This window comes from Pimephales promelas, chromosome 14 (assembly GCF_988280905.1).
Source record: "Pimephales promelas chromosome 14, fPimPro1.hap1.1, whole genome shotgun sequence".
Lineage (NCBI taxonomy): Eukaryota > Metazoa > Chordata > Actinopteri > Cypriniformes > Leuciscidae > Pimephales > Pimephales promelas.
Window position 1 is genome coordinate 15,896,297 of NC_142782.1, and position 17,208 is coordinate 15,913,504.

At 37.5% G+C, this 17,208-nt stretch overlaps 1 protein-coding gene across 2 annotated transcripts in view; it reads left to right on the forward strand.

Moving 5' to 3' along the window:
* LOC120473513 (uncharacterized) overlaps positions 1 to 17,208 on the forward strand; it is a 48,659-nt gene that overhangs the window by 29,311 nt on the left and 2,140 nt on the right. For both annotated transcript variants that reach the window (XM_039663419.2, XM_039663418.2), the window contains exons 7-12: positions 12,096 to 12,211; positions 12,933 to 13,086; positions 14,291 to 14,462; positions 14,643 to 14,782; positions 15,996 to 16,132; positions 16,228 to 16,317. In XM_039663419.2, coding sequence (XP_039519353.2) covers positions 12,096 to 12,211; positions 12,933 to 13,086; positions 14,291 to 14,462; positions 14,643 to 14,782; positions 15,996 to 16,132; positions 16,228 to 16,309 — 801 coding nt within the window. In that variant the 3' untranslated portion in view covers positions 16,310 to 16,317. The remainder of the gene's footprint in view (positions 1 to 12,095; positions 12,212 to 12,932; positions 13,087 to 14,290; positions 14,463 to 14,642; positions 14,783 to 15,995; positions 16,133 to 16,227; positions 16,318 to 17,208) is intronic.

Consider the following 17,208-nt stretch of genomic DNA (forward strand, 5'->3'; position numbering starts at 1 on the left):
AAACACTGCAGATCACTGATTGGTCAGACAGAATCGTCATTCCCTGCGTCACGACTAGCGTCATTGGATTTGCGACACGAGACACTTTTTTAGCAGTATTTTTGTTTTGCTGCCATCAGCCTCATTTTAAACACATTTTTCCGTCTAGCAGTTAAAAACAACCACATACCGAGAATCAGGAACACCATCCCCTCGATAGTCTCCATTGTTCCTGTGTTGTGGGTTTGAAAATGTGGCGCTTTTAAGATGATGTCATGGCAGTAGAGGCGCGCGCAAATAACGATCAGTCCCACACACTTTGAAGGGGTACTACTGCGGTGGAAACGAAAAGCGATCCGAACTGTTCCGCGCCGAGTCGAAGCGTACTGAGCCGAACCGTACCGTACTATGCAGTGGAAAAGCACCATATATATTTATGGAGATGAGAAATAAAAAGCCACCCTGTACAGCTATGATAAGCTGTTCAGCCGAGCTTTCGTTGTTGTTTCGAAAAGGCAGAAGCTGATTGGTTGGTCAATCGGTTCACATTGAGGGAACAGTATATTATACATGAACACAAAAGAAAAACTTTAATAATACTGTCTAAAGTTATAAAATTAAGGTTTCTGTTTGCGACCAATTCAAGGTATGTGCTGCAATAATCATGCCTTGAATCTGTTGATGGTGATGGTCATATTTGTTTGTCTCAAAATGTCCAATTCTATTCACAAAACTTGCCAGAAGTAATGGTTTAAGGGGTTGTTTAAAAAAAAAATATTCAGGAGGTGCATGCACTCGGATCCCCAACCCCCCCCCCCCCCCCAACCCCCCTGCGTGCTGCTTGGTAATAACCTTCAGCATGTGACAGCACCCGCACTGCTGGAAAAATTTCTAGGGGAAACACTCATCTGGTCATGGGGACTTTTTGCCTGTCATAAGAATACTATGACTTCAGGCTTACTTCTCGTTTCACATACTATTTAGTTGGGTAGTAGGCATGTTTGGTTACAGAGTAAAACCTGAAATGGATGGGTCAAGTAAGGGAGACATATGTATATATGGAGACATATGTATGTAAAATATGTATTGTTGATGTGCATACTGGAACAGGGTTGGGAAACATTGGGCTATAGCAATGGAGTTTTATTGGAGATGAATTTAGAGACCTCCTGTATGTCATTCTGTCTGGATAACCTTTAGTTGCTCCAACAACTGCTGGTTTTTATATGATCTGTTACTATATGTTGTATACATTTTTCTTTCTTTTGTGCCTGGTACCTTTCCAACTCCCTACCTCTCCTCATCTATTTGTTTACATGTGTTGGTGGATTGACCTTTGCTGTAGTTTGAAAGAAGCTTTGAGAGGCACAGGGAGCCCTGAAGGGCGTTCTGGGAACGCTAGGTCACCATGATAGACACAAAATGTAAGCAGCGTCTGCATAGATACGGTTTCATGCATACCGCAGCCTTGTTAGAGGTAAACTCACAGTACATTGCAATGGCAGTTTGCATATTTCCTGGATATTTACATGTATGTTCTCAGCAGATATTTTCTTTTAACAAAAGATCACATACATTTTTTTTTTAAGTATTTTAAGGGGATAGTTCACTTTGAAATGAATTTTTGATATGTTTTAGCTTACCTCAAGGGCATCCAAGATGTAGGTGTCTTTGTTTCCACAGTATTTGCAATTTTTATATTTTTAGGTCAAACCGTTCTTAATGGAGGTATATGGAGTCCTCCTCAAAAAGCATGCACAGAGAAGTCCAAATTAAACATGATTTAATGACTCGTAACTGTAAGTACACATTGATGGCCTAAGACACGAAACGAGCAGTTTGTGTGAGAAAACAAACAGTATTTATACTGTTTTTACCTCTTGTAATCACAGTCACGTGCAAGTACTCTGAGGGCGAGGGCGCTTCTGTTTGCTCACAAAAAGACACCTACATCTTGGATGCCCTTGAGGTAAGCTAAAACATACCAAAAATTAATTTCAAAGTGAAATATCCCTTTAAGTATTTTTAAGAATTAGGCAATGGTGGTCGGCAGGTTTTAACTAGATTATAATACCCCCTGAAAGCTGCATTTCATTCATGTCACATCCCATAATGCTCATTCATCTACTCTGTCAGTCAATGGCTTTTACTCCATCACTCTCAATGAGTGAACAAAAGGAAGAAATGCACCGTACATTGATCCTTGCATTCAGTGTCACAGGAAACAGGCAAAACAGGTACATAATCATGGTAACACAATTATCTAACCATAATGAGGTGTTTCCTGTGTCCTTCAGTCATTAGCACTCTCTCTGTGTCACACAGTCAGAGTGCTCCATTTCCCCTTCAGGCTTACTATTTATTATCACACTTGAACAAGCTGAGATATGGACATATTGCCTGAAATAGTTTGAACTTCATAACAATGGCTCAGGGTTACAGGCTCAGAATTGTGTGTTTTGAAAGTAAATGTGTAGGAACACTTTAAGCATATTATTTGAGGAAAAAATCTCCTTTGAGTCTGACCAGTAATCGCTTTGACTAACCACTTTCTTTATTATTTGGGATACCAAATATTTATTTGTCAAGAACATTAAATTGATCAAAAGTAACATAGTAGACATTTATACATTTTACAAAAGATTTCTATTTCAGTTCAACAGAATTGAACTGTGAACCCTGAAAAAAACAGTATGAAAAAATATTTCATGGTTTACATTTCTAACCAGTATTAATAGAACTGTATTATTATTATCTCTCTGAGAGATATAAATATAACCATTCATGATGTGCATTTTTAATGGATTAATAAATTAACCTAACTTATTTAAAGGGGTCATGAACTGGCTTTTTAAAATGTATTATATTGTTGTCTGAGGTCAACTTATGACGTTCACTTGGTTTTTGCATTCAAAAACATCAAAATGAATAAGGAATAGGCTATTTTGTATAAGTTTTGAGCCTACCTGAAAAACGCTTTTTATGGGCGTCTTGCACTGAACATTTGGAACATTAAACGCCCACTGCTGTGCAGTTTTGCATTATATAATGAGTTTCAACTCACCCGTCGGTATGTGGTGGAAATTGTTTTGAAAAGTCCAATGTTGTAAAATGGCAACCGGAATTATTCGCCCATACATGTTCGACCCAGAGTCCGTGTGTTGCACCATTCCTGTCAGATCCAATATAGATGGAACAGCACCATTCTTTACTCTTAATCGGTCTGCAAATCCAGTCTTGTTTACAAAACAATCCTCAGTGAAACGAAGCGAACAGACGGACGATGTTTTACCCTCATCAGCTGGAACGTCATTAAAAAATAAAGTTTAACCATGCATTCCTATTGGAATCCAGAGGAAGCTTATGCAGCCACTGTCTTGTATTGCTCGGTAGCTCGATCCGGTTTGTCATCACAAAGTAGGCATCATGTTATTTAGCTATGCGTGCAATGGGCGAATCGGTGGGCGGGGCTAAACCGGCCGTGTTGAAGTAGGCGTTGATCTTTTGCGGGGGTGGTGTTTCATCCTCTTTGACGTCATAGTTCCCCACTTTAAAAAACGAGTCGTTTGCTGAGGCTGGTGTCAATAAAAGCTTTTATTGGACTTACCTGGACGTTTTCAGTTCTGAAACTTATACATAAGGATATTCTTATAATATGATGACCTCTTAGATGTCAAAAGCTCAAAGAAAATTTGATTTCTCAGTTCATCACCCATTTAATAAACAAAACAAAAAGAATATAGAAAGATGTATGTGTTTCATCTGCTGAGCGATTGGTCTCTGGGTGCATAACAGTTCATACACAACATATGAGCATATTAACTGATTTTGTAAATTAAATTATTTATTTTTACTAAAGTCCATTCTGGAAGGGGATTCAGAGTGATACCTGTTTTTAGGCTACACATTCCAGAGAAAGTCCTGGTCGTGCTGCGCTGACACATTTTAAATTCAGTTCAGTCTTAAAATCACCTCACGCTGCTCCTTCATAACACAGGAAACTCAGCTGTTAATGTTTGATATTCCCTGAGGTAAATGTCGCCACACCTTTGGTGGGAATGTTTTGTGAGAATGCCAGGAGATGTAAATGAGAGCCTGTGTGAGCAAATAAACACACCTATAAAAGCCTCCATGCACTACTGGAAATAAAGAGAGGTTTAAAAATGGCTTGTGTTGACTATGAAAAGACACAAAGAGGAGATTCAGATTTGGAGATGAGACTCGCAAGTGTGAATAGAATCATAAACACTTTTTTTACTCCCCATAACAGGCCAAACATCAGCGTGTTGGATGGTAAAGTGACGACTACCCTTTCTCTCATCTTTTCTTTCCATCCGTTCATTGTTTCTTTGCTTCCCCTGACTCACACTTCCTGTTCATGTAGTGAGATGGTGAGAGTTTTTCGAGTTCTCTCTCCCTCTGTGCTGTGTATTTGTTTTCACACAGAAAGGTTCAGATAAGAGTGTTCTTATCCAGGCCTTTGCCCTTTAAATTAAGATATTGTTCGAGCCTACACCCTTACATTTTCAATGTGGTCATTTAGGCCGTTACAACTAATGTTAGTCCTAAGTACCACTCCATCTCAGTGCGTATGTGTGTGTGTGTGTGTGTTTATTTATGAGTGATCGGCTGGTACAGAATATCAGTCCCTTTTCAAGGTTATCAAGCGGTTCATAGGCGCGTCATCGAAGTGCATTAGCGAGCTTTGTTTATGAGACTAAGATCTACCCGAATAAACTCAAATTGTTTGGATAGCCACAAATTAAGGCATTTATAACCATACACACACATTTCATAGTTTTTTAGGGTTGATTTATGCAAAGATATGCAAAAAAAGTTCTCACAGACATTTTGTTGATACATTGTTTTCATAGTTGATGCTAATGATTAGCGATGCAATGCATGTTAAAAGCTTTAGGTTAATCAGCCACCAGCTGTTTAAGAAATTCCTCTTGGCTTTTCGGGTCAAATGATTAGCATAATAGTGTAAATCCAGCCTGTTTTTCGGATTTGGATTAGTTTTTCGTGAAATACTTTTTTTTTTTTTTTTTTTTTTTACTTAACACAAAGATTAAGATAAGCTTTGTAAAAAATATACTCTGTTTCTAGCATTTTCTTTAGTAGAAGCATCCATTGTATTACCTTAGTATGGTACTCTTACAAAAATATACCATAGTTTCTGCCAATATTTTATTGATCTAAGGTTAAGCAACAATGGTTACCCTAGATTGACTTGAGGTTCATATTTTATTGACTCTAGTGGTTTGGTTACTATCGCAGAGCTGTCTGAATCATTGTTCTCTTGTTTTTGAGCGATTGTACAGTCATTTGTTTCTTTGTTTGCTCCAGCATATGTTTATGACTGGTGGTCAAATGAAATGGACTTCTACAGATCCAAGCCGTCCATTTCCAATATTGCAAATGAGATGTACACAAAATAGAGTGAACATTCATATAGGGTGTGGCTATACCATTCTACACCCATGGTTCGACACACACCTGCACTGCGGTTCATCCAAGCGGCAACCTCCCCGTCTCCCTCTTGAAGCCAATACGGAAGTGAATTAAACTGCAATTTATCGAGTGGCCGCTTGAGGCAGGCTGCAGAAGCGAGTCAAATCTGTATCTCCCCCATGTTAAAATGCCCAACTTTACAGCAGAAAAAAACATGTTTACAGCCTGGAGCAAAAAGTGGCTTTGGTCTATAGAGCTAATTTTTCCCTTCATGACAACTGTGAGGGGGGTGAATTTTTTTACAACTAATCTGTTTAAATTATATTTAAGCCTTAAAGTTCTGCATAATTAAGGGCGTGGCCACTTGAGTGACAGGTGGATTCATGCTGCCGCTTTCACTGCTAGTCGTTTGTCTGCTGTCTGTTAGCGTCACCCTCAGCTGTGTTTCTGCTTTTCCGGGATTATTTCATACAATTTAATGCATGTATTATACCTTCGCCCGTGCACGCCGTTGGATTCCGTCGTGTTGAGTATGAAGAGAACAACCAGCGCCGTGTTTCCAGCTGTTTCCCTCGCATGCACTAATGGATGTCTGATGATTTCAGCGCGTTCTCTCCGTCCATGCAATAGATGCACACCCTTGAATGAGCGCGGATTTCTAGTTCATTTACTTGAAGTTCTGAGGTAATATTTGGTTTGACCCATCTGAGAGGCGGCCAAAATCGGATTGTAAAATGGACTGAATTAAAGCTTTTTACGAACTTGACGTGAGATGCCGACTGACATGTGTGCTTGCCTTGAATCACTGTCACATGCACAAGCTTAGATCAATATTGTAAGTAACAAATACATTTTAACTAGCAGAATAATAATGCATCACAATGCACATAGTTGACTGCTTGTATGTTGTGAGAAATGTGTGATCTGTGTTAATGTACTTGTATATGCTCTTAACTAATTGCCCCTTGTGAGATTAATAAAGTTGATAAAAAAAGTAGTCTCACTTTTAGTTACGTCTTAACTATTATAATATTTCGAAGGGCAAAACATGAACTTTAACCATTGGCTTTACTTTTTCAATCAGCTGTCAATTCAGCGGCAGTAGCATAGCATTAGCACCTCAGCTCCACCCGCGTCCCGCCTCTTTGCCCATTTTAATTTATCCGGTAGTGACGAGAGGTGACGCACTGCCAAGATGGCGACGGTCGGCCCCGCCCACTTTAGGCCTCAAAATCGCTCTTCAGAAACCTATGGGTGACGTCACGGACACTACGTCCATATTTTTTACAGTCTATGGGTTCATCTCAAATCTGACAACGCATACACATCTATAATATGGTTTGTTGAAAATAAATAAGACATATAGAGTTAGGCTAATGTATATTTTTCAATGGATATGCCTTTTTTGGCTTCCCCTAAACTTTGTTCAAACTATGTGAATGCCTAATGCTCTATACTTTTACAAATTCAAATGTAAATATTTGAGTGCAAGACGTGAAAGAAAACTCGCGTGGGCTGTGAGAAGCTTTATCTACTGAGTTCACACAAAATATAAATTCACACAAATTGTCAATATACCCCTCTTGGCGATTATCCTAGCAAACATAGTAGGCTATGTCTTTAAAGGGGTGGTTGTTTGCGATTTCACTTTTTTCATTTTAATCATTTTAGTGTGTAACGTTGCTGTTGGTTCATGAACAGTGTGTGCAAAGTTGCAGCGCTGAAAGTTCAACATAAGCAGAGATATCGTCTTTTAAAAATCAGGAAGTTTAATGCCTACAAAAACGACTCCAACGGGTTTTATACGTAACTAACCGATACATTTGCTCCAACCCTTCCTCCGGAATATGCAAAAAAAAGGGCATGGCCATATTTCTGCGTCTCAGGTCTTCTGTGTTCAGGCTTCCCACGGACGTTGTAGTTCGTCAACAATGGATACAATTTATGTTTGATTATGTTCCTAAAAATTACAATCATAATTTAATCGTAATTTAGCTCTCTGCACATTTTTACGAATAACAGCTTCCAGAATCTCCATGAATTCAATGCCGGATTCAACAAGAAACTGTTACTAAAACATGAAGCAGTTCCAACTTTAAAACCAGAGGCAGCAGTTGTTGGGCCACAACCTGTAAGTAGGCTAAGACTTAATCATTTTAAATGTATTTGCATTTATAATTTCAGACGTAATGTTTTAGTTTTATCAAGGACGTAAACAAATGCCAGCACTGGCTTTATAGCCACTTAGTTCGTGTCTACGACAAACGCGTACAAACATTGTGTATATAGTAGCCAGTTAGTTCGATGCTGTGTAAGACAACGTGTATAAAGTATATATATATATATATATATATATATATATATAGGCTATGTAATCGCAGCAAACTTCAGCTGCTGTATACAGTATGGTTTTAACACAGTTGCCACATGTAGGCTACACCTAAATAAAACGATAGACTGAGTAAACTAAGTTTTGCGAATAGATAAACGGTTGTTCATTATATCGATAAAACAATAACTTGAAAAAACATTTATTCAGTTATATTAAATTTTTAATCAGGAGAAAACCGTAGCATTTTCAAGTAACAACGTATCGAAATTCTTATAATAATAGTTAAATAGAATAGAATAATAATAAAAATAAAAAATACCATTCAGAAACATTTTGTAAGAGCCGTGTTTGGGGAGGTTCAGCTTGACTCTCTTCATCGCCACTTTCTGGGTCTGATTCTGGCTCAAACTGATATGGCAGTATCGACACCATTATTTATATTTGACAGGAACACACATGCAACTCTCGCCCGTAAAGGTAATGGGCGTTAAGTTTCCGGACAACGTGCACTACACAAATTAGCCAATCACTACACACCAGCCCAAACTAACCAATCTGAGCCCATTGCCTGTTTCTGAGGGAGTGGTTTCATAGAATCAGGATGTAAACCGGTCGTTCAAATGACAGAGGAGAAAGCAGCTTACAATAAAGGTGAAATTTATGAAAAATAAAACTTTTTAAAAAAGAAAAACCACAAATACATGTTATATTGCACCCCATAAACACAATCATGCAAGGAAAAAAAGCAGTAAACCTCCCCTTTAAGCAAACGTAAACAGTCGATAAAGAACGCATATATAGTATCAGTGTACTGGATCCATTCATTTTGTCTTAAAGGGACAGCAGCCTAAATTTTTCTGCTGTCTTTGTGCTTTTAATTTCAATCATACTACCAAAGACATGTAAATCACTCACTGCTTTTGACTGAATAGCTTTTGTAACTTGATTAATGATTTATCTTTATTTAATTTATACAGTGAGTGAATATTATATGCAATGTTGTTTTACAGTTGATTACTTTATTAAATCACTGTACCTGAAAGCTACTGTTAGACACCTAAATAACCTGAAAAGCACTGTTTATTTTATTTGTATCTTTGCTCCATTTTTTAGAGAGAGAGAGAGAGAGAGAGAGAGATGCTGTCCGGTCTGATTCTCACTGCTCTCCTGTTACTCTTTCCGACGGGAAAGGCAAAGCTGATAAATGACATCCTGTGCTGTGTTCTCTAATGCAAACAGCCTCAACAAACACTCTCCCTTCAGACACTTATACTCTACACACACATATACTCTCTCTCAGTATTACTAATGACTTGATGCTCGGGTCGATACCTGTCGTCTTAAAATCGTGATTTTCACTAATATATTTTAAAGATATGCCAGTGCAAGTTGTTTGTAGTTAGAACAGCTTAAACGTACATTTTAAGTACAGATCTTAAGCCTTTTCTTTGAAACCCAGGTATAGAGTTATAAATCTGTATTACGTTAAAAAGAAAGATAAAATATGATATTTTTTGATTTGCAATGTCAATAACTCTGGAAACACATCATCACAGTCTGTAAAACAGGTCCATTGTAATCCAAAGAAAGTCACGCATCAGAGAAACTTTATTTCACCACAACAAATTGATAGTTGACTGGTCCTGTTAAAGGTGTCTATCGTGTGAACCTGCTACATTTTGAAGAGGAAATTAGAGCATTATGAGAAATACTGTTCTTTTACCATGGTTGACATGCATTTATGACCATTCAATGCAAATTTTATAGATTGCATTTGAAATATTAATGATTAATATCGTCTATTAATTAACTTTACATACTACACTTTCGTTATTGTTAATGAAAACTATTCAATATTGTTTTTGTTAATTGAAATAAAATATAAATATTTTATTTAAAAAAAACTATTTTTATATCAGTTAGTTGCTAAGGCAACATTTCTAATTTTCATTCTTTTTCAAGTTTGTTGAAGTACTAAAATTACAAAAATGAATACAATACAAAAACAGTAAAATAGAAATATATATATAAAAAATGGCAAAAGCAAAATTATCCAGGCATTTTCAACTCAATTCTGATTGGCACAAACCCCTAACTGTCATGTACACAGTGTTCACACTCAGTTCTGCTTGTGATCAAGGAGCTGATGACTGTTTGTGTGTCCGTGTTAGATACACTGTACCCTCTGTAGTCTCCTCATTAAATGAGGCACGGTTGAATAGACACACTCACCAGTTCAACCAGTATATTTCTATGAGGTCATTGAACTACTTTCATGGGAGTCTCACCAGTGTCTTCATGTCCTGTTTTTCCTTGTCATTTTCACAAGTGGTTGTGTGACTCTACTTCAGGTTAATTTCCTGGTGTCACATTACTGCCCTTAAAATATCAGCAGCTGCCCAGCTATGACGCTGTGGTGGTTCTGAGTACTTTGTTTCAGGATAGCGAACTGGTGATGGTTGGGTTTATAGTTGAAATCTGGTCTGGGGAATAGTCCTGCTGCTCTCTTCTGTGATATGTACAAGATGGTTTTATGCCCTGCTGCTGGACCGATTTCATCTCTTCACTCAGTAATTGGCTAATGTCCAGCTCTTGTGCTGTGATGTCACACCCAAAGGGAGTGGCTGCTTTTTTATGACTGGGTTGTGTTGAGTATGAGATTTAGCTTCACCTTGTGGTTGTTTGCAGTGCTGCAGCAGGATTAAATTCACTCTCCATCTTAAAGTATCATCCCTATTATTAAAAAAATAATAATAAAAAAAAATGGTTCTTTCAATTTCAATTGCAGTATTCATGTCTTAATATTGAAAATTACAATAATAAAAGTAATTATATACACTGCCTTTTTGGTCAGTAATATTTTTTTTCAAAGAAATTTATACTTTTATTCAAAAGTTGACATTAAAGAATTGCCTAATAAAACGTGCATGTATACATAATCAAAGAATTTAGAAAAAAAAAAAAAAAGTCCTCTGTTTCCACAAGAATGTTTAGTTGTATTATCATTTTCAATATTGGTAAAAAATTTAAATGTTTCCTGAGCAGCAAATCAGCATGTTATAATGATTTCTGAAGTACTATATTAGAACCCTGAAAAGTACTATTTTCTTTTTTTTTTCTTTTTTTATTAGACCTATAAAAATATATTAACTTTTAAAACAAAACATCACAACTAGTGGAGCCTAAAAATATATTTTAAAATATGAGTAACAACACACACCCCTTAAACAACAGTTAATGGGATAGCTCACCCTGCAATGAAAATCTATTTATAATTTACTCACCCTGGTGTTGTTCTAATGCTGTATTTTTTTATTTTTTATTTTTTTTTATGACCACAAAAGAAGAATTTAAAAAAAATGTCTTACTGGAGCTTGTATATATATTGGCAGTGGATAGTGACCAGTATCAAGCAAGCTTTTTTTTACAAAAAATACACAATAAAGTATCACTGAATTATCCCGTGCAATATATTTATTAAGTGTTCTGGGGGTATACAATGTGAAATTTAATAGGTTTGTTTTTATGAAAATTCTGACCTTGGCCGATTTTCTATGCCAACCCGATCTCACGGCAATTTGTGCGTATTTTACAAGGTGGCTTATTCGTACGAATTCATACGAATTACATACCCCTGACCCGCCCCATCGCTGGGGTTCAGACAAATTGTACAAATTCGTAGGAGTGTGGTCATACTCACTCGTACGAATTGGTCGTGAGAGAGCATTGTCTGACATACCGACTCGCCCAGAGAAAAACACAATTGGCGAGAAATCAAGATGTACAAAAACGCAACAAAAAATACAATCCATGTACCTTCTTCTCTGAGGTGAATATATCTGTTGTGTTTGTCGTAACAAGAAGTTGCTCTCGCATCCGTCAACTGTCTGACTGTCATCTGACAAAGGGAGTTCCGGTCTGGAGATATTTAACTCGGTGAAGAAAGTTCACTGACAGTTTTTTGAATAAAATAGTCAATCACTTGGCCTAGCCTACTACAGATTGCTATGGAGAAAGAGAATGTTTCTGCTTGACTGCGTGAACTTCATTTGTTGAACTTCAGAAAGCATAAAAAATCTTACCACCCTCAGCTTTTGAATGTGAGTATTATGTCAGGATTTGAACACAGGTCTCCATAGATGCTAAACAGAAGAACAAACAAAAACATAGTTTTTAACACATTTTAACTGCATTTGTCTCGTCCAGACAGCCACAGGTCTGAAAAAAGAAAAAGAAAAAAACAGGTTCATGACTTCCCTGGGTAGAATTTAGATTTTAATTTGCTATCTTTTAAGTTAAAAACATCCTCTTTTCTTCCTTCTCTTTACAGGAGCTGATAAAGCAGAGTGTTAGTGGACATGAGGAGATTAAAGACACAGAGAATCTGGTGCAGGAGGCCGACAGTCAGTACGGCACATGGGAGACAGGACTTCGCACAGATGAAAGGTAAACACACACACCTTCGACAAAACATTTGAATTTCTAAAGGAGCCATTTTCCCCTCAACTTACATAGACACTGTTCCTGAATGACCCCCAAAAACTGACCTCAGCCAATGTTTGTAACTCAACACCAGGATCAATTGCATCTATTGATGGGTCATCTGTAACAGAGCTATAATGATCTCATGGACAGACACACACGGACAGATACATCTTTGTTACAGAGGAGGCTGGTGTTGTTAGAGAGGTTTGGATACAGTAGTGACTAATGCAAGAGGGATTCAGATGAAATGAGAGCTGATGTATGTCGATCGTTGGGTTGGGTCTGTGTTTTGAAATGGTCTTTGGATGGGTGGACATTGTGTTTGTCTATTGACAGGGATGTCGCAAAGGCAATGTATCCACATTTAACTTAAGTGAGTTACTCATCATAGTTAGCTGGTAACTTCATTAGTACCTGCAAAATGAAATCAAATTATACGAACGGGAGTCTGATCGTCATTCAGGCTTAAGTGATGTGTGCAAATCAAATTAAATACATGGGATACATTACAAACCATCTGTTACTAATACATATGTAACAGCTTATTGAAAAAAAAGATGAGGATCAACATTAGTTGTTGATTGGATAGAGGCAGAGGAGGGGGAGTTAATATTAACTAGTCTGCCCAAATTAAACATGACAACATGTTAATGTGTTCAAATATCCCTTTTCTCCTCCTCAGCCTCACTCCAGCTACACCTTCATCTGAAGGAAACCTCACCCCGTCTCCACGGAAGGCAACCCCACCCTACACGGCCGAACAATCCCTTCTCTTCGACACACCCGATGGCTTGACCACATCTCCTCACAAGCAGACAGAGCTCCCGTTCCCAGAGGTCAGTCTTCATCCTTAGACCATAAAGGGATAGTTTATCCAAAAATGATGAACTCACCCTTGTGTTGTTCCCAACCCATCTGAAATACAAATGAAGATGCGTTTAATGAAATCAGAGATTTCTGCCAATCCAATAAAAATCCAAGCAACCAAAACTTCAAAAAGTTCATAGTCATTGTAAAAGTAATGCATATCAATCGATCAAGTTTTCTGAAGAGACGCTATCACTTTATGTGATGAACAGATTTTATTTAGGTGCTATGTAGATACAGTTTTATTTAGATAGTCATTGAGGTGGAAGAAACATAGGTGGTAAGCAAAGCTAAAACATGCTTCCTTGAAGACTTCTCAAAAAGCTCAGATTATATGCATTTCATTTACAATGCCTTTATGAACTTTTTGAAGTGTTTGACAGAAATTGACAGAAATCACTCAGGTCTCATTAAAAATATTGTCATTTGTGTTACAAAGATTAACCCTCTGGGGGCTAAGCCCTTTTTTTCATCGGCAATTTTTCCATTGGTTGTTGCTCGTGAATCTGCCAAACAACATCGATTTCATTGGCCTTTGACGGTGTGTATACGAGCCGGGTAAGTTATCACTGTTTTCAGCGAAATCTGAGGAAGACTGCAAAAAAGACTGCACCTCTCTATAATGAATAGTTTTTAAGATAAGTCCACATTTGTAAAAGTATGTCATTTTGGGCGGTACCGCCCAATCCGTCCCCAGAGGGTTAAACAAAATCGTATATGTCTGGAATAACATGAAGGTGAATAAATGAAAATGCTTTTATTTTTGGGGGGATAAACTATCCCAGGAAAACACTTCTAGACCTTAAAGGGATATTCCACTTTTTTTTTGTAAATAGGCTCATTTTACCACTCCCCCAGAGTTAAACCGTTGAGTTTTACCGTTTTCGAAAGTATTCAGACGATTTTCTGATATTTAGAAGAATATCAGTAACCAGACAGTTCCTGGTCTCATTGACTTCCATAGTATATGGAAGTCAATGAGACCAGAAACTGTCTGGTTACTGATATTCTTCTAAATATCAGAAAATTGGCTGAATGGATTCGAAAACGGTAAAACTCAACTGTTTAACTCTGGGGTAGTGGTAAAATGAGCCTTTTTCCAAATAAAGTGGAGTATCCCTTTAATTTGAAGGCAAACACACCAAACTATACATGACATTTGTTTTTCTGTAGGCACCCACGACACTGTTAGACTCTAGTGCACTACGGGCCAGGGTCCACTTAAACAAGAAGAGCACTCGCAGAGCCCCTCCCTCACGAGCCGCCCGTCACAGCGCCCTCTTATCACAAGTACCCGAGGGAACCGAAGCAGGAGATGATGAATGGCGCTACAAGGACTCAACAGGTACTTACACACATCTTAGTAGCTGGACACGTGCGTACCTGTACATCTCATCCCGTGGGTTTTGATTTTAAGTAGGTTGCGGGTCCTCTTTGGGTCATAATTGTCTCTAGTGTAGTGTAGTGGAGCTTATAAAAGCTTATAGTCCTCGACACTCATTTCAATCTTCCTCTCTGTCTTTAGAGGAGAAGAGGGACTCTCCTAAACAGGAGGAGGAGTCCGACTCTGAGGAGCAGGCCAAGGGAATCGACTCCCGCACTTCCTCCGTGTCTCAGCCTCAGAGAGTGGCTCTCTTTCCTGGCATGGACCCATCTGCATTGAAGGTAAGACTTTTGGGATTTGGGATTAGAGGTCGTAGACTTGTATGTCTCAATTATGATACAGTAGGCTTTATAGAGTAAAGCCTTGTTTAGCCAGCAACACACAAAGCAACATGATTACATTCTTTTTTTAATGGGGAACTGGCAACTTCCTTAGATATATTATATGCAGCATTATAATTGATAGTTCTCACTAATTTTATGGTCCAATGAGCAGTTTAGGACTTCTGCAGTTTATATCAAAATTATTTTCATCATTAGGGACAAGAACACTGATTATTTGTCACATTGGAGTGAAGATTTTTTTTGGCATTATGAGTGAGTTTATTATGTAGATTAAGTCATTAGCCAGACGAATGATAAAATTCACTGAGCACTACTGTACTTCATATAGCTTCATATAGCTAATTCGTATGAATTCGTACGAATTAGCCACCTCGTAAAATACGTACGAATTACCGTGAGATCGGGTTGGCATAGATAATAGGCCAAGGTCAGAAGTTACTTTTGATTCTTTTAAAAAAATTACTACTATTGGAATTAGAATATCTTATTTTTACCAGCAATATGTGTCATCTGTGATATATCCATGTGAAATATCCAGACAAGCAGACCACCAATAACATAAGAGCGACAGAATTGGGAAAGCCCATAGTGCTGAAACTAGCAACATGGTATGATTCCACACCAGCCAATGGAACTCCATATATAAATAAATCAAATGTACAACTACAGTGTAATTATTTAACCAACAATTTTTACTGATCATGATCACTTTTTTTATTTTATTATATTTTTCTTTGCCCGGTCTGGCCTGATATGCTGCACACGTGTACTTGAAAATGATGGCACATATACACATGTACTGCATACATGTTCTCATACTCCTGAAAATGCTCTGAGACCAACAACCGAAACCACACAGCGTGTGTACAATGCAGGTTGAAATGTGTTTTAACAGGAAATTACATCGCGATTTCCTACAGCCAAAGAGAGTGCAAGATACAGGGCAAGGGAAAGTTCAGACCTGCAACAGAACATCAGCAAGCATGGCTTCTGCCAGCAACCATTCTCTCCTTCATAATCTTTTTTTTTCCTCTCTCTCTCGCTGTAAATGGTACCCCAGACAGTCGTGTAATGTGAAAAGATAGCTTAGCTCACAAAATATAGCTTACAAAAGAAGCTTGCTGCTTGTGACTTCATTTGGTAATTTCAGGCTCAGCTAAAGAAGAGAGGAGAGTCAGACAATCAGACAGACGGCCCCTCGCCCTCTCAGCTCTCACGCTCACCGAAATCTCCATTCTTGCCTCGAGCTGCCCGTGTGCTGCCTCCTGCTGGCGGCAAAGAGAACGGGTAAGTGGTTTTTAGCTTCTTGGACATCAGAAAGTTTCAGAATCATCTCTTGTCTGGCAGTCTTGACCAGTTTTTCTGTCTCTGTCCCCTCTCAGAGAAGAGTCCTCACCTCAGTGGCTGAAAGAACTAAAGACTAAAAAACGTTTGAGTCAGTATGAAGGCGACAGTACGGCCTGAACAAGCAGGTAAATGGTCTTATGTGTCTGTTTGAGTAATTGCATTATAATTAGACTTATGCTAAAACTTCTGTAGTAAATGGCAATAGCAATGGTTGATTTTTTTTTTTTTTTTTTTTGATACCACATTAAAAACTTTTATAAAAATTAAAAATAAATAAAAATTGTCATTCAAACCATAGAAACTAAAACCAAAAAAAATTGTACATTTTTAATGTTAAATATTCATGTAAATATGAACAAATTAAATTTAAAAAATGCCTTGGTGCCTTTAAATATTTCTCAGTAAATTAAAACTTGCTTATTTATTTATTTATTTATTTATTTATTATTTAAGCAATAGATAAAATAAAGACCAATTAGCAGAAAAATGTTTGCTGTAAGTGCTTTGTTTTAGACCAACATCTAGTGTTCAAATAAGAAAATACCAAAATAAATCTAAATAACTTAAATTAGTGACAGTTTTCACTGCATGATTATTACATACAATACATTCATACTGACTCAGTTCTGTCTTTTTTTATATTTATTAATTTATTTATTACGTTCATTTAAAGGGATAGTTCAGCCAAAAATAAGAATTCTGTCATCAAAATACGCACCCTCGTGTATGACTATTTTCGGTCTCACTTTATCTTAAGTGGCTTTAAGTACTATGTACTTACATTGAACAATAAGTACATGGTATTATTGTGTTCCTGTTGTATTGTAAAACACTTTTGCTGCTATTAAGGTGTGATACGGGTAAGGTTAGGGACAGGTGTGGTGGTATGGGTCGGTTTAAGGGTAGGTTAAGGTGTGAGGGGAGGGTCAACTGTGTAATTACAAATGTAGTTACATAAATTAATTATTGCTGTAATTACATGCTGGAATTTTATAAATGTAAGTACGATGTAAAAA